Source organism: Pseudophryne corroboree, chromosome 3 (assembly GCF_028390025.1).
Source record: "Pseudophryne corroboree isolate aPseCor3 chromosome 3, aPseCor3.hap2, whole genome shotgun sequence".
Lineage (NCBI taxonomy): Eukaryota > Metazoa > Chordata > Amphibia > Anura > Myobatrachidae > Pseudophryne > Pseudophryne corroboree.
The window spans coordinates 149,477,734-149,502,653 of NC_086446.1; the positions used below are offsets into that span (position 1 = coordinate 149,477,734).

The 24,920-nt window shown below is 46.1% G+C and overlaps 1 protein-coding gene across 3 annotated transcripts in view; it reads left to right on the forward strand.

Annotated features, from left to right (window-relative positions):
* Positions 1–24,920, forward strand: part of ZFP91 (ZFP91 zinc finger protein, atypical E3 ubiquitin ligase) — a 94,292-nt gene that overhangs the window by 29,806 nt on the left and 39,566 nt on the right. For all 3 annotated transcript variants that reach the window (XM_063958479.1, XM_063958478.1, XM_063958480.1), the window contains 2 exons: positions 17,901–18,017; positions 21,804–21,854. In XM_063958479.1, coding sequence (XP_063814549.1) covers positions 17,901–18,017; positions 21,804–21,854 — 168 coding nt within the window. The remainder of the gene's footprint in view (positions 1–17,900; positions 18,018–21,803; positions 21,855–24,920) is intronic.

A 24,920-nucleotide genomic window follows, 5' to 3' on the forward strand; every position in this document is an offset into this window, starting at 1 on the left:
GCCACTTAAAACCGTGGATTTGAAATATCTCACGTGGAAGGTGGTCATGCTGTTGGCCTTGGCTTCGGCCTGGCGTGTGTCAGAATTGGCGGCTTTGTCATGTAAAAGCCCTTATCTGATTTTCCATATGGATAGGGCAGAATTGAGGACTCGTCCCCAGTTTCTCCCTAAGGTGGTATCAGCTTTTCATTTGAACCAACCTATTGTGGTGCCTGCGGCTACTAGGGACTTGGAGGATTCCAAGTTACTGGACGTAGTCAGGGCCTTGAAAATATATGTTTCCAGGACGGCTGGAGTCAGGAAAACTGACTCGCTATTTATCCTGTATGCACCCAACAAGATGGGTGCTCCTGCTTCGAAGCAGACTATTGCTCGCTGGATCTGTAGCACAATTCAGCTTGCGCATTCTGCGGCTGGACTGCCGCATCCTAAATCTGTAAAAGCCCATTCCACGAGGAAGGTGGGCTCTTCTTGGGCGGCTGCCCGAGGGGTCTCGGCTTTACAACTTTGCCGAGCTGCTACTTGGTCAGGGTCTAACACTTTTTTGCAAAATTCTACAAATTTGATACCCTGGCTGAGGAGGACCTTGAGTTTGCTCATTCGGTGCTGCAGAGTCATCCGCACTCTCCCGCCCGTTTGGGAGCTTTGGTATAATCCCCATGGTCCTTACGGAGTCCCAGCATCCACTTAGGACGTCAGAGAAAATAAGATTTTACTCACCGGTAAATCTATTTCTCGTAGTCCGTAGTGGATGCTGGGCGCCCATCCCAAGTGCGGATTGTCTGCAATACTTGTATATAGTTATTGTTTAACAAAAGGGTTATTGTTGAGCCATCTGTTGAAGAGGCTCAGTTGTTATTTATACTGTTAACTGGGTATAGTATCACGAGTTGTACGGTGTGATTGGTGTGGCTGGTATGAGTCTTACCCGGGATTCAAAATCCTTCCTTATTGTGTCAGCTCTTCTGGGCACAGTATCCTAACTGAGGTCTGGAGGAGGGTCATAGAGGGAGGAGCCAGTGCACACCAGGTAGTCCTAAAGCTTTCTTTAGTTGTGCCCAGTCTCCTGCTGAGCCGCTATTCCCCATGGTCCTTACGGAGTCCCAGCATCCACTACGGACTACGAGAAATAGATTTACCGGTGAGTAAAATCTTATTATTTTTCTTCTTTCTCTTACGTCCTAGAGGATACTGGGGTCCATTTAGTACCATTGGGTATAGACTGGTCTACTAGGAGCCTTGGACACTTTAAGAAATCAATAGTGTGCGCTGGCTCCTCCCTCTATGCCCCTCCTACCAGACTCAGTTTAGAAAATGTGCCAGAGGAGCCGGTCATGCTTAGGGATGCTCCTGAAGAGCTTTGTGCATTCATGTTCTGTTTGTTATTTTCAGACAGGGCTGCTTGGCACCAGTCTGTCTGCTTCGTGGGACTTAGGGGGGGGGCAACCTCCTATAGGGTTAATGGTCCCGTTCCCCGCTGACAGGACACTGAGCTCCCGAGAGAACCATTTGCCAACCCCACCACGGTGAACGTACATTCCCGCAGCAAGCCTAGCTGAGCTGTATTTTTTTTTGTAAATATATTTTATTGGTTTTCCAATGGAAATAGAGATAATCATTTACAGTACCGAGAAGGAATAAACAGGTACAAATAAGCCAGTGGCTTGCATAGACAATGAAATTCTCAACAAAAACAATCATACCACATTAGCTGGAAGATTAGGGGAAGATATGTAGACAATAAATTCCAGAGACCTATTGGCAGACATAATATCGATTAATATGGGTGTCTAACGCTAATCTTCATGTTACGGTACAGTAGGACTAGAAAATCCAAATAAGAGGGGGGAAAGACAGACAAAACAACACAGAGCACTACAAATAACAATCAAGGGAGGAAGGGAAGGGAGCGGAAGGGGGGGGGGGGGGTGAAAAAACATCATCGGCAAACAGGGGTTCATAACCCAGTCATATATAATATTAGAAAATAGTTATATAGCTGTGACACAATTAAGAATCGGCAGAGAGATTCCTGAGCAAGTTCCAGGTAGTATTTTCGAATAATTTGAGAATATGGGTTTGTGTCTGTATTTCCAAAGTATTAATAAAAAATTCCCATTTACGGTAAAATTTCTCCACACCCACATCAATATCAGGGATAGTAGCCCTTCGCTCATAGTACAGTATTTGCAACAATTTTTGTTTGACCTCTGATAACGAGGGAGAGGAGGAATGAATCCAATGAATGAGAATAATCTTTTTGGCAATCGTGGTGATTAAAGACAATAATTGGAGTTTAAATTTCCTATCGGGACCTAAGTCCCAAGCTTTGAAATTCCCACAGAGACATGCCAAAGGGTCAGGGCGTACATGAGTAGAAAACATAGCATTTATAAACTGAATCACTTTATTCCAAAACCGTTTAATTTTGCCACAATCCCAAATACAGTGAATAAATGTTGCATGTGACATTTTGCATTTAATGCATGCACCAGATTCGAGGGGCGTCATATACCGTCGCTGTGCAGGAGCTATGTATGCTCTGTGTACTATTCTAATGTGAACTTCCTGCAAATAGGAAGATTGTAGGAATCTAAGCGTGTTATCATACGAAGATAACCGGTCTGGTAAAAGTGTGATATTGGGCACATCTAGAGACCATTTCTTCAGGGTGGGTTCCCAGTGAGCCGAGGCTGACAAGGAGGCCAGTGAAGTATATAGTAAACTGATTTTATAAGGCACAGAGGCAATGAGCTTAAGCAAGGAAAGGAGCGTGTTCGATCTATTGTCAGTAGACGGTGGGACAGATAGGGATTGAATATAGTGACGTGCTTGAAGAAACATATAGAAGTGTTGTGCAGGAATGGAATATCGAGACTGGAGATCAGCAAATGAATATAGGCGGCCACCAGGGTCAAATACCTTCGCTATCGAGGCTAAACCTTTATCTTTCCATTGAAGAAAACCTACATTAGATAGTGAGGGGGGAAAAGCCGGATTTCCCCATAATGCCACATACGGGGAATAGCTGGAATTACCATGAAATTTTCTATTTATATTAATCCAAGTCCTATAAGTATCTATGAATAAAGGATTGTCTTTAATAAATGGAGGAATATCCGCTAATCTGGAATGTAACAGTGCATTAGGGGAGTAGGGGGCAAATAGAGCAGAGTCCAATTGATTATCTGTGTTAGAGTCAGTCTCGAGCAACCAGTCACTGATATATCGAAAAAATATCGCATCTGAATATAGGGCCAGATCAGGAAAGCCGAGACCTCCCTCCTTGCGGGGTAATCTTAATTTAGCGAACGCAATTCTTGGACGTTTCCCTTGCCATAGAAATCTTGAAAAGAGGGTATTCAAGTTTTTGATATCCTTAGCGAGGAGTCTAAACGGGAGCATTTGCATTACATAGAAGATTTTAGGAAACAGTATACTCTTTATAGCTGCTATTCTGCCTAAGAGGGAAATAGGCAGGGATAGCCAATTGTCTAGGTATGATTTTAGTCTGGCGATGACGGGGGTAAAGTTAAGGGCATAAATGTCCGATAATGAAGACGATATATGGATACCTAAGTATTTGCCCAGTTTTCTATTAATGTGGAAAGCTTGAAGAACGGGTAGTGTTTGAAAATAAGGGGGTGAGCCACTAATGGGGAGGATCGCTGATTTGTCCAAATTGACTTTGTAACCAGAGACCGCACCAAAAGAGGAGATGAGGCTTAGGACAGCTGGAAGCGAGGATGCCGGGTTGGAAAGAAAAAGTACCATATCGTCAGCATATAGGGAAACTTTGAGTAATTTGGAACGAATGGCAATACCTTCAATTGTAGCAGAAAGCCGTATAGCTATCGCCAGGGGTTCTATGGCGATGGCAAAAAGAAGGGGGGATAGTGGGCAGCCTTGGCGTGTCCCACGTGAAATGTCGAAAGCAGACGATATGGAACCGTTACAGGAAATTTGTGAGGAGGAGGAATGGTATAGTGTTTGTAATATAGAAATAAAAGCTGAGGGGAAACCAAACCGGCGTAAAGCATTGAAAAGGTATTTCCAACTAACTAAGTCAAACGCTTTTTCCGCGTCAAAAGAAATTATCAGGAGGAGGGGTGGAAGGGTTAACGTGTTGAATAGCTGCCAAAATTTTTCTAACATTAACTACAGAATGTCTACCTAAAATGAAACCAGTCTGATCCGGGTGAATAATTTGGGGTAAATATAATTTCAATCTGTCAGCCAGAATTTTTGTAAATATCTTATAATCAAAGTTTAATAAAGAAATAGGTCTATAGGATCCAGGTAGAGATAAATCCTTGCCCTGCTTGGGAAGCAACTTAATGATCGCTGAATTAAAGTAGAGTGGAACTGATTTGGAAGCAATGATACCATTATAAAAGGCAACCAAGCTTTCCCCACATCTAGGCAACAGGATTTTGTAAAATTCCGCTGATAGACCATCTGGGCCTGGGGCTTTCAAGGGTTTTGATTGCCGGAAATTGGGGAAGGGGTGGAAACGTCCAAGAAGTGAGGGGAACCTCGCCAGTGGAAGGGGGATCAATATCTTGAGGATCAGAGTATATGGATTCATAAAAATCTTTCATAGCATCAGTGATCTGGTCGCTCGAGCTTGCCACAGAACCGTCTTCTCGACGTAACGGGTGGACCACCATAGGTGGTTGTGAGCCTTTTAGGAGATTGGAAAGGAGACGGCCTGTCTTGTTTCCAAATCTATGAAATTTATAATTAGTGGAGAAAAGGGAGCGATCACTTTTGATTTTAAAATATTCGTCAAAATGAATTTTTGCAGTGCAGTACACCGACTTATTGGAAGGGGTAGGGGCCGCCTTAAAGGACTGGTAGGATTCCGTCAATTTACACTGTAAATCAAGATACATGGCGGTTAAGCGTTTATTCTCAGCCGCCAAGTAGGAGATTATGACACCGCGGAGGACCGCTTTGCCCGTCTGCCAAAACAATAGTGGGTCTGAAGCTTCGCAATCAGTATTAGCATGTTTAAAGTCCATCCAAGCGGACTCTAATTTTTGCCGAAAAGAAATGGACTGGGACAAATAGTTGGGGAATCTCCATAATCTATAAGGGCCCTTATCTACTGTAGTTTGAAGCGACAACCATACTAACGCATGGTCAGATAACCCTATAGGTTCAATGACAACGTCCTGCACTTTGGGGAATAAGGAGGAGGATAATAAAATAAAATCTATGCGGGAGAGTGTCTGGTGAGCAGCAGAGAGGCAGGTGAATTCTTTTTCTATTGGGTTCATAGCACGCCAAGCATCAATCAAACTGAGTTGCTTGGAAAGCGCTGGTATACCCAATTTAGGGAGCGAGACGGGAGTCTTTGAGGTGGAGGATCTGTCAAGAATCGGGGAGGAGATAAGATTAAAATCCCCTAATAAAATCAGAGATTTTGAACTATGTGGTAATAACTTGGCCAGTAAGGTATTGAAAAAGGATCGTTTTATAAACATTTGGGGCATAGATCGTGCAGAGGGTATATGGGGAATCGTTGATTACAATATCAGCTATCAGGTATCGCCCTTCTGGATTAATAATTGAATTAGAAATAGAGACGGACAAGGATTTTTTGGCCAAGATAGCTATGCCTCGGGATTTAGAGTTATAAGGTGCAGTAGCTAACAATTTCCAACCTAGTGTTTGCAATTTCAGGGATTCAGTGCGAGTCAAATGTGTTTCTTGGATACATATGATATCTACCTTCAGTTTGGAAATGTAGGTAAGAATCTTGCGTCTTTTAGCCGGGGAGTTAATTCCCCCGACATTCCATGTGCCTAAGCGTACAGACATTTAAGTGATAGGTGAGTAATGCAGGAACCGGTTACTAACATCCCCGCTGAACCTGTCAAATGAACAAAAAATGGGAGAGGGGATGGGAGAGGAGACAAAAGGGAAGAGACAGACACAGACATGGGAAAACATGCAATGAGCACAAACATAAATCTGCAACGTCAAAACCAGTGCCATTGAAATCATGGCAAACGTTTGATGAGTCTAACAATAAAACACAACGGGCGAGATAAGCCTCTAAGAACAGAATCAATGTGAAAAATTATTAACTAGGCCTCAAACTCAGACAGAAAATATATTATCAGTAGTATACTTGTAATATCAGAGAATAAGGCATACTAACATAACAATTCGTAGTGACCTTTTAACGAAGGGATGCATTTTTTCAGTGGAACAAACAATGTAATAGAACAAAACAGAGTCCATACGAACAGAGAGAAGGTCAGCGAGTAACCGGAGGGGCATCTGCAATATCGCCTTGAGGTGCAGAACGGTTCTCTTCTGCCAAGAAAGCCTCAGCATCAGCGGGAGTGTTGAAGTCTTTGTAAGAAGAACCATCAAACAGTCTGAGCTTGGCTGGGTAGATCAGGGCAAATTTACGTTGGTCTGCCACTAAGCGGGAGCATACTGGAGAAAAGGCCTTACGGGCTCGAGACAATTCCACTGAGAAATCTTGAAAAAGGTATAACTTCGACGACTCCCATGGAATAAACTTCTTGTTGCGGGATGCTGACCAGATCAACTGCTTATATAAGTAATTAAGACATCGAAACAGGACAACTCGAGGACTGGTAGACGTAGCAGCAGAATGTTGACCCACTCTGTGAACTCGTTCAATGATGAGATCGCGACATTCAGATTCGATTCCTAAAAGGGTCGGGAGAGTGTTACGAACAAAATGAGCTAGAGCCGGGCCCTTGACTGTTTCTGGGAGCCCCACTAGTCGAATATTATTTCTCCTAGACCGATTTTCAAGGTCATCTACCTTGTTCCAAAGATAATAGGTGTCCTTTTCCAATTTGGGAACCACTTGCGTGAGATGGGAGACATCTTGAAACAGGGTACCGACCCTATGTTCCGTTTCAGCAACCCGGTGGGTGAGGTGTTGGCGTTGGGAAGTTATATCCGAAACTGCTTGTGAGAGTAGTGGGCCCATGGTCGCCTTAATAGCATCCACCACGTCATTATATGTAACATAAGAGTCCTGAGGGGCTACCGATTTTTTTGCGGCAGGAGATAAGGCAGCAATAGCAGAATCTGAAGACATGTTGGGGTCTGCCCTCCTCTTTTCCTGGCGTGGTTGAAGAGGTTGTGCTGAGGCAGGAGGCGTAAGGTATTTTTCCATATAAGCGGCAGCTAGGGTAATATTATATTCAGATAAGACCCCGACAGGCAGTAACAGTGACAAATGGAAATGTCTCTACTGAGGTTAGTAAGATGAGGCCGGTGAGAGAGGCTATCAGCTCATTGCGTAGATAAAATCACATTGTAGAGTACTTGAGTAGATATTCCTGTGAGAGGGCCTTCAGAAGTACATGTAGGTATACGAACAATGCAAAAGGACACAGTAACAGCCTGACCAGCAGCGCTGCTAAGGTCTTCATCCAGAGCAGAAAGCTTCTGAGGCCAAGTGCGGGTAATGCAAAAAATATGGTAATGCAAATCACAGGAACCAGGGGGGGTTAATGTGAAAGGTGACAAGCTTCACATGTAGCTGCAGACCGGGAGTGTTAGGGAATAGCAAAGGGTGCACCCAGGTATTACACTTAGGGATAACTTATGACCTCCAGCAATATGTTGAAATAAGCCCCAATAATGTAGGTAGCAAAACAAGAGGTTAGGGAGAGGCTCCAGCAGGAATAAATAATAAAATATAGGTAACAGTCCAGCAAAAGTGTTCCCAGATTAGGCTGTATTGCAAAGTGCTGGGGAGAAAATGGCCACCGCAGCTGTGCACAGCCTAAGTGCAGCAGAGCTTGTTTTTGTTGCTCACCTCCTGTGTTGTGCCAGCAGGGTGATGTCAAGCTGCTGGCTATGGAGGTCGTCAGGCCAGGAGAGAGGGGAGGCAGAGTATAAGTGAAGGTCTATCCGGAGCTGGCGTCCGCGGCTCCGTTCTCCCGCGATTCTCGTCGTGGAGCTCAGCCGGCGGGCCGGAGCGGGTACTTGAGTCCCCGGCTTTTCCGGCGGGGAAGGCCGCAATCCGGAGAGACCCTTAATAGCGTCTCCCGGCGTCGCCGCTCGCCCCGCACTGAATCACGGCGGTAGCAGGTGATGAGGACGGCTGGTAGAGGGTGCTTTCAGAGGGGGGAAAAGTGGCTATAAGGAGGGTAGCTGTTCAGGAGCTCACTGGAAGCACAGCTATTCCCTTTCCCAGTCAGGCCACGCCCCCAGCTGAGCTGTATTTAAACAACTACCCACACAGGCACAGTGCTTACAGGGGCTCTAACCCACTGTTAAGCACCAAAATCATCTCAGCCAGTATAAAAACCCCGGAAAGACCGCGTGCCATTGAGGGGGCGGGGCTTCACTATAAGCGGATCCAGCAGCTCACCATTTTCCTTCTGCAGCTCACACAGACAGACTGGCAGGAAAGCTCAGCTCCTCCACGAGGACTCCAGATTACCTCAACGGTACCAGAGAATCATAGCAAGTGGGGGAGCAAAATTAGAATACTAAGCCCTATTAAGGGTACTTAGTTTGCAACCCAGCTAAGCATGGGGCACAGTGTGGCTGGCTCCATCATACTCTGTGTCTCCCTAGAGAGCTCTGTGTGGGTTAACTGTGCTTTTAACCTTTCTCCTGTGTGGGTGTGTTCTTTCACATTTTACAATGTCAAAGGAGTGTGTCTCATGCAAGGCAGAGTTTTTTTTTCTTCCTCAGGGGGATCACTACAGTGTCCTCAGGATAGTACACATTCTCAGGCTAGTGGGTCCGAACCAGTATGGTTGGATTCATTAAAAGGAATGATCTCAAATATTTCACATAAATTGTCCCAAAATGAGAAAGAGACACAATGCTTAAGACAGTCTGCGTCTCAAACCCCTACCATTTGTCCACAAAAGTGTACACTGGCCCAAATCCTGTAGGCTGACACTGATGATGATGTATCAGACGCAGAGGAGGGTGAGGTGGACTCGGGAGGGGGGGTTGCATCTCTGTCACAAGGAATACAGGCCCTGATAGAAGCTATTAGAGACGTCCTGCACATTCCTGACAAAGTGAAGATGAGAATCTTATTTTAGCATAAAAAAAAGAAATCCTTTGCTACTTTCCCTGCATCTAAGGAATTAAATTCCCTATTTGAAGAACTTGGATTAATCCTGACAAGAAGTTTCCGATCCCTAAAAGGTTACTGGCAATCTTCCCTTTTCCTCAGGATGATAGAAAAAAATGGGAAAACCCCCCGATTGTTGATGCATTGGTATCTCGGTTGTCACGTAACATAATCTTACCTGTCCCGGGGGCAGCCTCCATAAAAGGTCACGGCTGACCGCAAGATTGAGACCACTCTCAAATCTCTGTACACAGCTGCGGGGGTGGGCCAAAGACCCTCTATAGCTTGTGCATGGATCACTAGGGCCATTGCAAAATGGTCAGGTAACCTAATTGAGGGCTTAGATTCCTTACCCAGAGGGGAGATAGTTTTATTCTAACAGCAGTACTCTGCAAATTTTATGGTGGAGGCCATAAAAGAGATATGCTTGCTCCATGCACGCACCACAGCCATGGCAGTGACAGCACGCAGGGGCCTATGGCTACATCAGTGGACTACGGATTCTAGAAAAGGTGTGGTAAGCCTATCGTTCACAGGTGAGGCCCTGTTTGGAGATGAACTGGATACGTGGATATCCAAGGCTACGGCAGGAAAGTCTACATACCTTCCTTCCGCAGCCCCCGCAGCCCCCCCCCCCCCGTTCCTGGGGATGACACTGGATACGGAGGCACAGAAAGTAATCCTACGATTGGAAAAGGCATTGGTAATCCAGTTGATGGTGCGGGATATTCTTAAACCAACCCGGATATCGGTGCATCTAGGCATTCGCCTTCTGGGAAAGGTGGTAGCCGCTTACGAGGCGCTGCAGTACGGAAGGTTTCACGCAAGGTCCTTCCAGCTGGATCTGTTGGACAAATGGTCCGGATTGCATCTCCACATTGCTGCAGAGGACACGTCTGTCGCCAAGAGCCAGGATTTCTCTTCTGTGCTGGCTTCAGACTTCTCACCTGACAGAGGGCCGAAGGTTTAGGATTCAAAATTGGATTCTGCTATCCACAAACGTAAGCCTCAGAGGTTGGAGAGCAGTCACCCAGGGGGAACACTTCCAAGGAAAATGGTCAAGTCAGGAAACCATTCTTTCAATCAACATTCTGGAACTAAGGGCCATATACAACACCCTTCTACAGGCATCGCATCTTCTTCAAGATCAGGCCATCCAGGTTCAGTCGTACAATGTGACGGCGGTAACGCACATAAACCGACAGGGCGGAACAAAGAGCAGAGCTGCAATGTCAGAGGTAACAAGGATTCTCCTCAGGACAGAAAGACAGGCTGTGGCGTTGTCCGCAATCTTCATTCCGGGAGAAGACAACTGGGAAGCAGACTTCCTCAGCAGACACGGCCTCCACCCAGGATAGTGGGGCCTTCACCTGGAAGTGTTCGGGTGCTTGACACATCGGTGGGGAATTCCACAGATCAACATGATGGACTCTCGTCTCAACAAGAATCTCAGGCGGTATTGTTCCAGGTCGAGAGACCCACAGGCAGTGGCGGTGGACACTCTGGTGACTCCATGGGTCTATCAGATGTGTATGTGTTTCCACCACTTGCATTGATCCCAAGAATTCTCAAAAGAATAAAAAGGGAAAAGGTTCAAGCAATTCTCATTGCTCCGGATTGACCGAGAAGGGCTTGGTATGCAGATATACTGAAAATGCTCCTGGAGGATCCGTGGCCTCTACCTCTTCAAGAGGATCTTCTGCAACAGGGGCTGTTCGTCTATCAAGACTTACCGCGGCTACGTTTGACGGCATGGAGGTTGAGCGTCAAATTCTAGCCCGGAAAGGCATTCGGGACAGGGTAATTCCTACCTTGATCCAAGCCAGAAAAGGGGTAACCTCTAAACATTACCACCGTATTTGGAGAAAATACGTCTCTTGGTGTGAAAATAGGAAATTTCCTGCAATGGAGTTTCAACTAGGACGTTTTCTGCTTTTTCTGCAGTCAGGTGTGGATGTGGGCCTACGCCTGGCTTCCATAAAAGTCCAGATTTCTGCCTTATCCATTTTCTTCCAGAAACAGTCGTCTTCCCTCACTGAGGTTCAAACGTTCTTGAAAGGTGTTCTGCACATCCAACCACCCTTTGTGCCTCCCACGGCACCTTGGGATCTCAATGTGTTGTTGCAGTTTCTACAAAAATGAATGGTTTGAGCCTTTACAGGTGGTTGACGTAAAGTTTCTTACGTGGAAGAACGTCACACTGTTGGCCTTGGCTTCTGCAAGATGTGTGTCAGAATTTGGGGGCGTTGTCTCATAAGAGCCCCTATTTGATTTTTCATGAAGATAGAGCTGAACTCAGAACTTGGCAGCAATTTCTTTCAAAGGTGGTGTCTGCGTTTCATATCAATCAACCAACCTATTGTGGTCCCGGTGGTTACCGACACCTCTACTACTTCACAGTCCCTGGATGTTGTGAGGGCTTTGAAAATCTATGTGAAGCGGACAGCGCATCACAGAAAATCTGACTCTCTGTTTGTGCTCTATGATTCCATTAAAATTGGGTGTCCTGCTTCAAAGCAGTCTATTGCTCGCTGGATCAGGCTTACTATCCAGCATGCTTACTCTACGGCAGGTTTGCCGGTTCTTAAATCTGTACAGGCCCACTCTACTAGGTCCGTGGGTTCTTCCTGAGCGGCTGCCTGGGGTGTCTCGGCTTTACAGCTCTGCCGAGCGGCTACTTGGTCTGGTTTGAACACGTTTGCTAAGTTCTACAAGTTCGATACTTTGGCCTCTGAGGACCTTCAGTTTGGTCAATCAGTTCTGCAGGAACCTCAGCACTCTCCCACCTGGTTTGGGAGCTTTGGTACATCCCCATGGTACTAACGTGGACCCCAGCATTCTCTAGGACATAAGAGAAAATAAGATTTCTCTAACGTCCTAGTGGATGCTGGGGACTCCGTAAGGACCATGGGGAATAGACGGGCTGCTCAGGAGACTGGGCACTCTAAAGAAAGATTAGGTACTATCTGGTGTGCACTGGCTCCTCCCTCTATGCCCCTCCTCCAGACCTCAGTTAGAATCTGTGCCCGGCCAGAGCTGGGTGCTCCTAGTGGGCTCTCCTGAGCTTACTAGTAAAGAAAGTATTTTGTTAGGTTTTTTTATTTTCAGAGAGCTTCTGCTGGCAACAGACTCTCTGCTACGTGGGACTGAGGGGAGAGAAGCAAACCTACTAACTGTGGCTAGGTTGCGCTTCTTAGGCTACTGGACACCATTAGCTCCAGAGGGATCGAACACAGGACCCTAACCTTGATCGTCCGTTCCCGGAGCCGCGCCGCCGTCCCCCTCGCAGAGCCAGAAGTACAGAAGCAAAGAAGACTTTGAAATCGGCGGCAGAAGACTCCTGTCTTCACTAAAGGTAGCGCACAGCACTGCAGCTGTGCGCCATTGCTCCCACAGCACACCCGCACACTCCGGTCACTGTAGGGTGCAGGGCGCAGGCGGGGGCGCCCTGGGCAGCAATTAAGATACCTGATGGCAAAATACACATATATACAGTCAGGCACTGTATATAGGTGCGAGCCCCCGCCATTTTTACACATGAGACGCGGGACAGAAGCCCGCTGCTGAGGGGGCGGGGCCTTCTTCCTCAGCACACCAGCGCCATTTTCTCTTCACAGCTCCGCTGGAAGGACGCTCCCCAGGCTCTCCCCTGCAGTATACAGGTGCATTAGATAAAAGGAGAGGGGGGGAACATAAATTTAGGCGCATACATATATAATATAAAAACGGCAGCTACCGGGTAAACACTACAGTACTGTGTAATTCCTGGGTTATATAGCGCTGGGGTGTGTGCTGGCATACTCTCTCTCTGTCTCCCCAAAAAGCCTTTGTGGGGTCCTGTCCTCAGTCTGAGCATTCCCTGTGTGTGTGCAGTGTGTCGGTACGCCTGTGTCGACATGTTTGATGAGGAAGGATACGTGGAGGCAAAGCAAGTGCAAACAGATGTGGTGTCGCCCCCGACGGTGCCGACACGGGATTGGATGGATATGTGGAAGGTGTTAAATGATAATGTAAGCTCCTTACATAACAGATTGGATACAGCTGTAGCCTTGGGACAGTCGGGGTCTCCACCCATGCCTGCTCCCACATCGCAGAGGCCGTCAGGCTCTCAAAAGCGCCCAATATCCCAGTTAGTTAACACAGATGTCGACACGGACTCTGATTCCAGTGTCGACGACGAAGAGGCAAAATTGCAGCCTAAAATGACTAAGGCTATCCGCTACATGATTGTGGCAAAGAAGGATGTATTACACATTTCTGAGGAAGATCCTGTCCCTGACAAAAGGATTTATATGTATGGGGAGAAAAAGCAAGAAGTGACTTTTCCCCCGTCACATGAATTGAATGAATTATGTGAAAAAGCGTGGGATTCCCCGGATAGGAAGCAAGTGATTTCCAAAAGATTGCTGATGGCGTATCCTTTCCCGCCAACGGACAGGTTACGCTGGGAATCCTCGCCCAGGGTAGACAAGGCGTTAACGCGCTTGTCTAAAAGGGTGGCCCTGCCGTCTCAGGATACGGCTGCCCTTAAGGATCCTGCAGATAGAAAGCAGGAAGCTATCCTAAAGTTTATTTACTCACATTCTGGTACACTGCTGAGGCCTGCCATTGCTTCGGCATGGATGTGTAGCATGGCATGGACGGTAGCGGCATGGACGGATACTCTGTCTGAGGCGATAGATACCCTGGACAGAGACTCTGTTTTGCTGACCCTGGCACATATCAAGGACACGGTCCTATATATGCGGGATGCCCAGAGGGATATTTGCCTGCTGGGCTCTAGAGTAAATGCAATGTCCATCTCTGCCAGAAGGGTCTTATGGACTCGGCAATGGACAGGGGATGCCGACTCAAAAAAGCACATGGAGGTTTTACCTTATAAGGGTGAGGAATTGTTTGGGGACGGTCTCTCGGACCTAGTTTCCACAGCTACGGCTGGGAAGTCAAATTTCTTGCCTTATGTACCTCCACAGCCTAAGAAAGCACCGTATTACCAAATGCAGTCCTTTCGCTCGCAAAAGAGCAAGAAAGTCAGAGGTGCATCCTTTCTTGCCAGGGGTTCACTACGGCTGGCCGGCGGTCGGGCTCCCGGCGACCAGCATACCGGCGCCGGGAGGCCGACCGCCGGCTTACCGACAGTGTGGCGAGCGCAAATGAGCCCCTTGCGGGCTCGCTGCGCTCGCCACGCTACGGGCACGGTGGCTATTTTATTCTCCCTTTATGGGGGTCGTGGACCCCCACGAGGGAAAATAAGTGTCGGTATGCCGGCTGTCGGGCTCCCGACGCCGGTATACTGAGCGCCGGGAGCCCGACCGCCGGCATACAGAAGACCACCCTCTTGCCAGAGGCAGGGGTAGAGGAAAAAAGCTGCACCACGCAGCCAGTTCCCAGGAACAAAAGTCCTCCCTGGCTTCCACTAAATCCACCGCATGACGCTGGGGCTCCACAGGCAGAGCCAGGAGCGCGGGGGCGCGTCTCCGAAATTTCAGCAACCAGTGGGTTCTCTCACTGGTAGATCCTTGGGCTATTCAAATTGTATCTCAGGGATACAAGCTGGAATTCGAAGTGACCCCCCCCCCTCACCGTTACCTAAAATCGGCCTTGCCAGCTTCCCCCAGGGAAAGGGAGGTAGTGCTGGCGGCAATTCACAAACTTTTTCTCCAGCAGGTGGTGGTAGAGGTTCACCCCCCTTCAAAGGGGAAGGGGCTACTATTCCACTATGTTTGTGGTACCGAAACCGGACGGTTCGGTCAGACCCATTCTGAATTTAAAATCCCTGAACATCTATCTGAAGAAATTCAAATTCAAAATGGAATCGCTCAGAGCGGTCATTGCAAGCCTGGAAGAGGGGGATTTTATGGTATCTCTGGACATCAAGGATGCTTACTTGCATGTCCCCATTTATCCGCCTCATCAGGAGTACCTCAGGTTTGTGATACAGGACTGTCATTACCAATTCCAGACGTTGCCGTTTGGCCTGTCCACGGCACCGAGAATTTTTACCAAGGTGATGGCAGAGATGATGGTGCTCCTTCGGAAGCAAGGGGTCAAAATTATCCCATACTTGGGCGATCTCCTCATAAAGGCGAGGACCAGGGAGCAGTTGCTGATCAGCGTAGCACACTCTCAGGAAGTGTTGCGTCGACACGGTTGGATTCTGAACATCCCAAAGTCGCAGCTGATTCCTACGACGCGTCTGCCCTTCCTGGGCATGATTCTGGACACAGTCCAGATGAAGGTGTTTCTCCCGGAGGAGAAGGCACAGGAGCTCGTGACTCTGGTCAGAGACCTCCTAAAACCAAAACGGGTATCGGTGCATCACTGCACGCGAGTCCTGGGAAAGATGGTGGCGTCATACGAAGCCATTCCATTCGGCAGATTCCATGCGAGGATCTTTCAGTGGGATCTGCTGGACAAGTGGTCCGGGTCGCATCTTCAGATGCATCGTCTGATCACCCTGTCCCCCAGGGCCAGGGTGTCTCTTCTGTGGTGGCTGCAAAGTGCCCACCTCCTTGAGGGCCACAGGTTCGGCATACAGGACTGGGTCCTGGTGACCACGGATGCAAGCCTCCGCGGATGGGGGGCAGTCATTCAGGGAAGAAACTTCCAAGGGTTGTGGTCAAGTCAGGAGACTTGCATAAATCTGCTGGAACTAAGGGCCATATACAACACCCTGAGTCAAGCGGAGCCTCTGCTTCGAGACCAACCAGTGCTGATTCAGTCAGACAACATCACGGCGGTCGCCCTTGTAAACCGCCAGGGCGGCACAAGAAGCAGGGTGGCAATGGCGGAAGCCACAAAGATTCTTCGTTGGTCGGAGAATCACGTGCTGGCACTGTCAGCGGTGTTCATTCCGGGAGTGGACAACTGGGAAGCAGACTTCCTCAGCAGACACGACCTCCACCTGGGAGAGTGGGGACTTCATCAGGAAGTCTTCACGCAGATCGCAGATCGAGAATTCCAGCTGGGTCGATTCTTGCACTTCCTACAGTCAGGGGTGACTTTGGGCCTAAAATTAGGGTCCATAAAGGTCCAGATTTCGGCCCTATCCATTTTCTTTCAAAAAGAACTGGCTTCACTGCCTGAGGTTCAGACGTTTGTTAAGGGAGTGCTGCATATTCAACCCCCTTTTGTGCCACCAGTAGCACCATGGGATCTTAATGTGGTGTTGGATTTCCTGAAATCCCACTGGTTTGAGCCACTTAAAACTGTGGAACTAAAGTATCTCACGTGGAAAGTGGTCATGCTGTTGGCTTTGGCTTCGGCTAGGCGGGTGTCAGAATTGGCGGCTTTGTCATGTAAAAGCCCCTATCTGGTTTTTCAAAAGGACAGGGCAGAATTGCGGACTCGTCCACAATTTCTGCCAAAGGTGGTGTCATCTTTTCATTTAAACCAACCTATTGTGGTGCCTGCGGCTACTCGTGACTTGGAGGACTCCAAGTTGCTGGACGTAGTCCGGGCTTTGAAGATTTATGTCACCAGAACAGCTGGAGTCAGGAAGACGGACTCGCTGTTTATCCTGTATGCATCCAACAAGCTGGGTGCTCCTGCTTCAAAGCAAACTATTGTTTGCTGGATCTGTAACACGATTCAGCAGGCTCATTCTGCGGCTGGATTGCCGCATCCAAAATCAGTGAAAGCCCATTCCACAAGGAAGGTGGGCTCTTCTTGGGCGGCTGCCCGAGGGGGTTTGGCTTTACAGCTTTGCCGAGCTGCTACTTGGTCAGGTTCAAACACATTTGCAAAGTTCTACAAGTTTGATACCCTGGCTGAGGAGGACCTTGTGTTTGCTCATTCGGTGCTGCAGAGTCATCCGCACTCTCCCGCCCGTTTGGGAGCTTTGGTATAATCCCCATGGTCCTTACGGAGTCCCCAGCATCCACTAGGACGTTAGAGAAAATAAGAATTTACTCACCGGTAATTCTATTTCTCGTAGTCCGTAGTGGATGCTGGGCGCCCGTCCCAGGTGCGGACTTTCTGCAATACGTGTATATAGTTATTGCTTAATAAAGGGTTATTGTTATGAGCCATCCGTTGAGTGATGCTCGGTTGTTGTTCATACTGTTAACTGGGTAAAAAGTTATCACAAGTTGTACGGTGTGATTGGTGTGGCTGGTATGAGTCTTACCCGGGATTCCAAAATCCTTTCCTTGTAATGTCAGCTCTTCCGGGCACAGTTTCCTTAACTGAGATCTGGAGGAGGGGCATAGAGGGAGCAGCCAGTGCACACCAGATAGTACCTAATCTTTCTTTAGAGTGCCCAGTCTCCTGCGGAGCCCGTCTATTCCCCATGGTCCTTATGGAGTCCCCAGCATCCACTACGGACTACGAGAAATAGAATTACCGGTGAGTAAATTCTTATTTTTAATTACCTACCTGTAAATCCTTTTCTCGTAGTCCGTGGAGGAGTGCTTTGTATTCCTGCATTGTTACTTGGTTCAGTATTGTTGTTTCAGCCGTTGGTGCATTGTTCCAAGTTGGTTAGCTTGGCTTTCCTTTTTTGTTATGTGTGAGCTGGTGTGAATCTCACCACTATCTGTGTATTTCTTTCTCTCGCAGTATGTCCGTCTCCTCGGGCACAGTTTCTAGACTGAGTCTGGTAGGAGGTGCATAGAGGGAGGGGCCAGCCCACACTATTAAACTCTTAAAGTACCAGTGGCTCCCAAAGGACCAGTCTATACCCCATGGTACTAAATGGACCCCAGCATCCTCTACGGACTACGAGAAAAGTATTTACCGGTACGTAATTAAGATCCTATTTATTTTTTTCCTTCCAACCGGAATTTTTTTCCCCCCTTAGGTCATCCACTGGGACCAGGCGCAGAGGCCCCCGAATCAGGGAACAGACTGCACCAGTAGAGGTAAAGATGGAAGTGAAGGAAGAGAATCCAGTAGCTGAACCAGAAGCACCTAGGAAGTGAGTGACCCCTCTAGAAAGTATCTGTAACAGTTTCATTTTCACACCATTCATGTGTCAGTTATGCCACTTCATTTGCATACCTCCCATATCTATGAGTGTGCTATGCGTCATTTGGAGGATGCATGCAGCGGAGACACCTATCACTGCTGAGTATGGCAGTGGATTACCTCCCAATCTCCCACTTATCGGAACCGTCCTGCTATTAATTAGCCATATAGTTGTTGCTCTACCACACAGGAATGTAGCAATAAATATGGTTTAATTTGTATTATATAGAAAGAGGCGAGTGGGTGTATCTTTTAGTATGTGTCTACCTAGTTGTGACTAGAAACTTGTTAAAAGGCTTTTATTTATTTTCTTTGTAAATGTAGGATTTTCACTCTACCTGTCCTAATGTTTGCAAAACCTAAAGTTAATCCACATTCAAGACACTTGGGGGAGATGTATCAATCCATGGAGAGAGATAAAGTGGAGACGTTGGCCAAAGCAATCAATTATCTAACTGTCATTTATCTAGCACAGTCATTGAAATGACAGAAGATTGTTACTTTGGGCTACTTTATCTCTCTCCCAGTCTTAGTACATATCGCCTCTGTAATTACCATGCCAGAATCCGCTAGTTGATCTCATCATTAAAAAAGTGAGCAGTAGAGGCTAAAGCTCCAACTCGTTTACCCTGCCATCATGAAGTGTCCCTCTTGAGGAAAATTATTATAGATATACATTTTCGTATTAAATACCTAGCTGAAGTACCCAGAGTTGCCTAGGTTTTCCAGATATTAAGTTATCAATGAGTTGTATGTAACTGTCAACATATTCTTAACTCCGTAGCTCTTCCAAAACACTCAGATGGTGTGCCCAAACACAGAGGTGGCTGCCCGGTGTCGTTTTTGTTTTTGGGGTGTCGCCAGTAGTGCCGATTCCCAGCTTTTTCTTTCTGTTCAATTTTATGATCACTATTCCATTGAGAGATGGGTTTAAATTTTTCTTCTGTTATCAATGTTGCTCTTCCAAGGCTTTATGGTACACAACAGATTTTGTCTTCCCAACTCCATTTCTGCCAGTAATTCCAGGTCATTAAGTTATGTAGTTATTTCTGTCAGTTATTACAGTTCATTAAAATTTTCTTCCAAATCCATCCAGTGGGAGGCCCAGAACAGGCACCTTGTGTTCTTCCCAGTGCTTTCTGCTGTGAGGTCCAACCGAGACCCTAACATCCCCCCCCAAAACCTTGCCAGGATCCAATGGGACCATCTTGCATTGGTTTTTTTCCCAATGGGTGCAGGGATGTCCGAATACATAACCAGACAGACAAACAGATCAATGAATTTTAGATATAAGATAATATAAATGGCTCTGGCGCAGAAAGAGGCAGATTTTATTTTTAGTTTAAACCCTGCCAGTATTTTAAGTTGGATAATGAAGGATACGTGTACTAAGTTTGGTCAAGATCCCTCAAGCCAAGTAAAGAACATACATACATACATACATACATACATACATACAATTTTCACACGTATAGATTTAGCAAGGCATTGCCACTCAGTGAATTTTACTACAATAAAGGGTCCAGTAAATAGAATTACTTTCTGTTTAATCTGGAGTCTGTGCGCTTGCAGCTCTAGTCCTCCTATATAAAATGCTGGCATATAGGAACTGTTGGTCAAATGTATGCAGAACACATTGCATGCACTCTTGCAGATCTGAACACACAAAAGTGGAGAGTGGTGTTTTTTGTTTTGTTTTTTTTGTGGGGAAGGGGGGTTTATTAATTCAATAAAAATTCCTATTCTGACCTGGTTGCATAAGTCTATTATCAACTTTCACACTTGGGCACCAATATCATAGCTTGCCTATTGCAGGCAATAGTGGGATTTAGCCACTAGGTTTAAAGCGGCAATATGTTAAAAGGGATCACCAGTTTATTTGTTTTTTTTGCCTTTTAAATTACTGCCGTTTTAAATCTAGTGGCTAAATAGCGGAGATTGCACCATTGCCTGCTATTACATATGCACTTTACAATTCTCTCACACACATTCCTGCAAAAAAAGAGGTCCACCAGCTTTTAAGGGGGTCTCCTGAGTAAAGCCCTCTTTAGATCGTTCCACAGGTTTTCTGTAGGACTGACGTCTTGGCTGTGACTGGGCCAACCCAAGATTTGGGTCTTTCCTGAAGTAATTCCTTGGGTGACGATTCTGTGCTTTGGGTTGTCATCATGTTGGAAAGTTAAATTCCTCTTCTCTTTTTTTATTTGTTGTTTTTTTTTTATCCGCAATGGCTTCTGTCTCTACACCTACTCCAAAGGCCAGACATGGGCAGAATACGGGAGATTGTTATGACAGAGACAATACATGTGGGGGTAGAGGGGTTATGCACTGCAGCTACTTTAATACTGCCATAGACTTCTTGGCAGCCGTCCTGATGTGGTTTCTCCTTGTTCTGCCATCTGCCTTATAGCGATGTTCTGATCTTGGCAATGTCCTTGTTGTGCCACATTTTCTCCACTTTTTGATGATAGTCTTGACCGTGTTTCATGGGATGTAGTTAATATCCCTGCGGTCGGGATGCCGGAGGTCAAAATACCGATGCCGGGCCACCGAGAATGCTGACCACTGCACCAGGGCTATTCCCACTCGTGGGTGTCCACGACACCCATAGAGTGGGAATAGAACCCGTGGCGAGCCGCTGAGCCCGCATGGGGCTTTCTAGCGCTTGCCCTGCTGCCGGCATTCTGGCATCGGTATTCTGACATCCGTTATTCCATCTCCAACCCTGTTCCATGGCACATGCAATGGCTTTGAAATTCTTTTACGCCCCTCCCCTGACTGATACCTTTTAATCAGTGAGATGCAGCAGATGTTCCGAAAGCTCCTCGCAGACCATGGGTAATCCCAGTAGAACACAACCAAGAAACCTGAAGGGAAATCCTATAAGAACGGATGATCTTTATTTAGTGTTAATTGGAATCGCTCCCATAGCTTGCAGGAAGATGCAAATTATCCTTTGAACATGATGTTGGATGTGATTGGTTAGCTGAACACAGATGCAGCCCTATCATGAAAGGGCGTAAGGATTTATACAACTTTGGATATTTTGTAATTTGTTTATTTTCCCTTTAAAAATTTTTTCAAAATAGTGTATTTGTTTTCCACTTGCATTGTGTTTAAAGGTCACCTTAGTGACGGAAAAAGGTCTGACCTTATTTATCCTTTTTATTTATTTATTTTTATTTTTTAAGCTTATATCTTAAAACCTGCACTGTAATACCCCATTTCCACTAGCTTTAAAAACACGGGTAAATGTGCGGGTGCGCGCATTTTCCCGTGTTTATTCCTAGTGGAAAAGGGTCCCCCTGCAAATTGCCGGATCAAGTGATCCGGGAATCCTACCCGGGTAGCTTGCCGGGTTTAACACGTGTTCAACCCGGCAAGCTGTGTAGTGTGAACGAGAGCCGTGTCGATGCGACATGGCTCCCATTCACAGTGGTGCGCGGTAGGGGCGGCGCTGGGAGATCACATGATCTCCCAGCACCGCCCCTACCGCGTCAGCAGCAGCATCACCAACCCGGCAATAAGCCGGGTTGGTGAGCGCTGTGGGAAAGGGGGCTGTAGCACGGGTCGCAGCCGTGTCAGGCTCCCGACTGCGACCCGTGCTACAGATGGAAAAGGGGTATCACTAACAATGTGTACAATGTTATACAATTATAAGTGCTGTTAACTGACTCCTGAAGCTTGACCTAAAATGCTTGTCATCTGATCTCATTACCTTTTGTCTTCTCATCAGGAGAGGCAGACGGCGCAAGGATGATAAAAGTCCAAGGCTTCCAAAGAGGCGGTGAGTAGGTACTTCCTTCTCAAAGCAGACTCGAAGTTTGCACACTACTCATCGGGTAGTATTAAATTCTTTTCACCCCTTTCCACACTCGTTCTGTTTCTGCTGACGGGCATGGTATAATCATTTCAGGTCAACCCCTTATAGTGTTCACTCTAGGATTTTTTTAGGGCAGGGTGCTGAGCATTGAAGAGGGCACATTTTTATATTGAAGAGCACATTTTTGATGTGACGCTTTGCGCACAAAGCGTAGCGCATATGTTTATAGTTTTTGTACATACATTTTGCCCTTAGTAAATCATATACCCATGCATACATATAAGACACCTAACATCTGTACTGGGAGACATACTGTATATGTCCAGTCTTTTTGAAAGATCGGCTGTAGCATATACATAAGTAGATAATTATAAATGTCTTTTCCAGTGCTGAAGTAGTTATAATCCGCATGTGTTATAAAACAGAAAAGTTAAACAATGGGTTAAAATATATAGGAAAATAAGTCTGTTCTACTAGGGAACTACTGTAAGCAGTACATGCTCACTGCTTACCCTGTTCTTTCCCTCTTTATCAGAGTGCTGTGTTATTTACAGTGCCTCCTCTGCCATCCAGTTGGCTAAGGATAGAAATTGTGTTCCAATTTCAGAGGTGGCAAGGAGTAGACAACTACATTGTAACATGCACTCTGACTGTTGCATTCTGTATACAAGGGGAGATTTATGGGCCTGCAGGGTGCACTGAAAAAGGGCAGGGTGCTTTTTCACATTTCAAAAATGGGCAGGGTGCAGCACCCTGCTGAAACAGCCTAGAAGGAACACTACTTTACACAGCTAAACCTGAATACTATGGGCGCGATAATGGGGATCACTTTAGAAAGTAGATTGTGCGTGATATATCATTTGAATACCGCCCATCATGTTGATATTATTTCCCTTCCAAGTTATTTTTTTATGGAGGATGGGAAAGGCAGTGTAAAGTAAAAATGAGGTAAATTCCCATGTATGTAAGGTGCTCAGGTAAAAGATATTTCTATGTAGTTCTGCAAGTGTTTTACCAATTCTCATGTGGCCATTGGTTGGCCCTGTTCTGTCCATTTCTGTGAATGAAGTTATACATGGTGTAAAGCACGCCCTTGTCCAGTACGTATGTACCTACCACCTCAGTGTAACAGTACAACTAAGTATAGGTTTGTCATTTGCTAATACCTAATACATTAGAAACTGTACAAAGGAGGGCAACTAAAATGGTGCATGGCCTACATCACAAAACATACCCAGAAAGACTAAGAAATCTCAATATGTATAGTTTGGAGCAGAGAAGGGAAAGGGGGGACATGATAGAAACTTTCAAATATATCAAGGGTTTCAACAAAGTCCAGGAGGGAAACATTCTCCAAATGAAGAGAAGCAAAAGGACACGAGGACATGCACTGAGACTGGAGGGGGGGAGGTTCAGGGGAAATTTGCGGAAAAATTATTTCACAGAAAGGGTAGTGGACAAGTGGAATAGCCTCCCATCAGAGGTGGTAGAGGCTAAGACAGTAGAGCAATTTAAACATGCATGGGATAGACATAAGGATATCCTTACAAAGAAATAAGGTTAGAGATAAAAAATAATATATAAAAAAAAAGGGGGCAGACTAGATGGGCCAAGTGGTTCTTATCTGCCGACAAATTCTATTGCTTTGCTTCTGGCTGATTTCAGAGGTAATGGAAAGCTTGCCCCCTCCTCAGTGACATTGTGCCAAGGGCTACTACCAGCCATGCCATGGAATCTGTAAACTGTCAGTGTTAGCGGATGGATTCCCATCACTTAGACTGGCGGTTGTTATGGAATCCTGGACTTTATCCTCACTGGTTACAAACATCCGCAAACTTACAAGGATGGTAATTGTTACAGCGCTTCTAGTTCTTGCTGCGTAGGTATAGCTACATCAAGTTCATGTGTGTTTAAAAACCTAATATCCAAAAAATGGAAATTACATACATGATACATTAAAGATTAAATTACCCCAAAACTGAAAACACCATAATAATGCTAAATATGACTTACCTGTGTCCCGGCAATCTGCATTCGGCAGGTCCCCTGACTTGCTGCTTCATCAGAAACTAAGGGGTAAATTTACTAAGATGGGAGTTCTATTTAAGATGGGATGTTTCCCATATCAACCAGTCAGATTCCAGGTATTATCTTCTAGATAGAAGGTGCTAGATAAATGAGAAGTAGAATCTGATTGGTTGCTATGGGCAACATCCCATCTTAAATAGAACTCCCATCTTAGTAAATTTACCCCTAAGAGGCAGACAGGGGAACCCTCCATTTTATTACTGCCAGCATATTGTTGCTTGGCTTCACTGAGAGAGGCCGACGCCTAGAGATCATACTGGATCTAGTGGATTGCTGGAGCGCAGGCAAGTATTTTTTTTTTTTTCTTAGAACCCCACCCACACTGCCGACCCTGGTGAAGGGTTGGCATTACTTATAGTTTTGGCTACTGACCCCATTATAATGCAACACTCACCTTGTCACTACTTATACAGCATTTAACTGTATAATATTGCTTAAGCAGTAGAAGGATACACAATACCAAGGTAACCCTAGTACGATGGAGTCATCTGTTACTGGGAACTATGGCATGGCATGGAGGATCTGTGACTGGAATAGCACAGTACTACTCTAGACAATTGGATTCTTTACTTTAGCTAGGCTTGACCATATTATCCCTTTAACCTGGTATACTCAAGAATTACACAGGTTCTGTGGCTGCTTAAAACCAAGTGAAATGCAGGCTTGTATTCATCCAGCCACAGAACCTGTGTAATTCATGAGTGTCCCAGGTTAAAGGGATAATATGGTCAGCCTACCTTAGAGCTTAGTTCTATCTCTAGTGTTGTTAATAACCCCTATGACCTCATTTAGTGAGTTGGGCCTCAGCTACCACTATTACATGTAGTGTTCACTCTAGGATTTTTTTTAGGGCAGGGTGCTGATCATTGAGGAGGGCACATTTTCATTTTGAAGGGCACATTTTTGAGGTGATGCTTTGCGCACAAAGCATAGAGCATATGT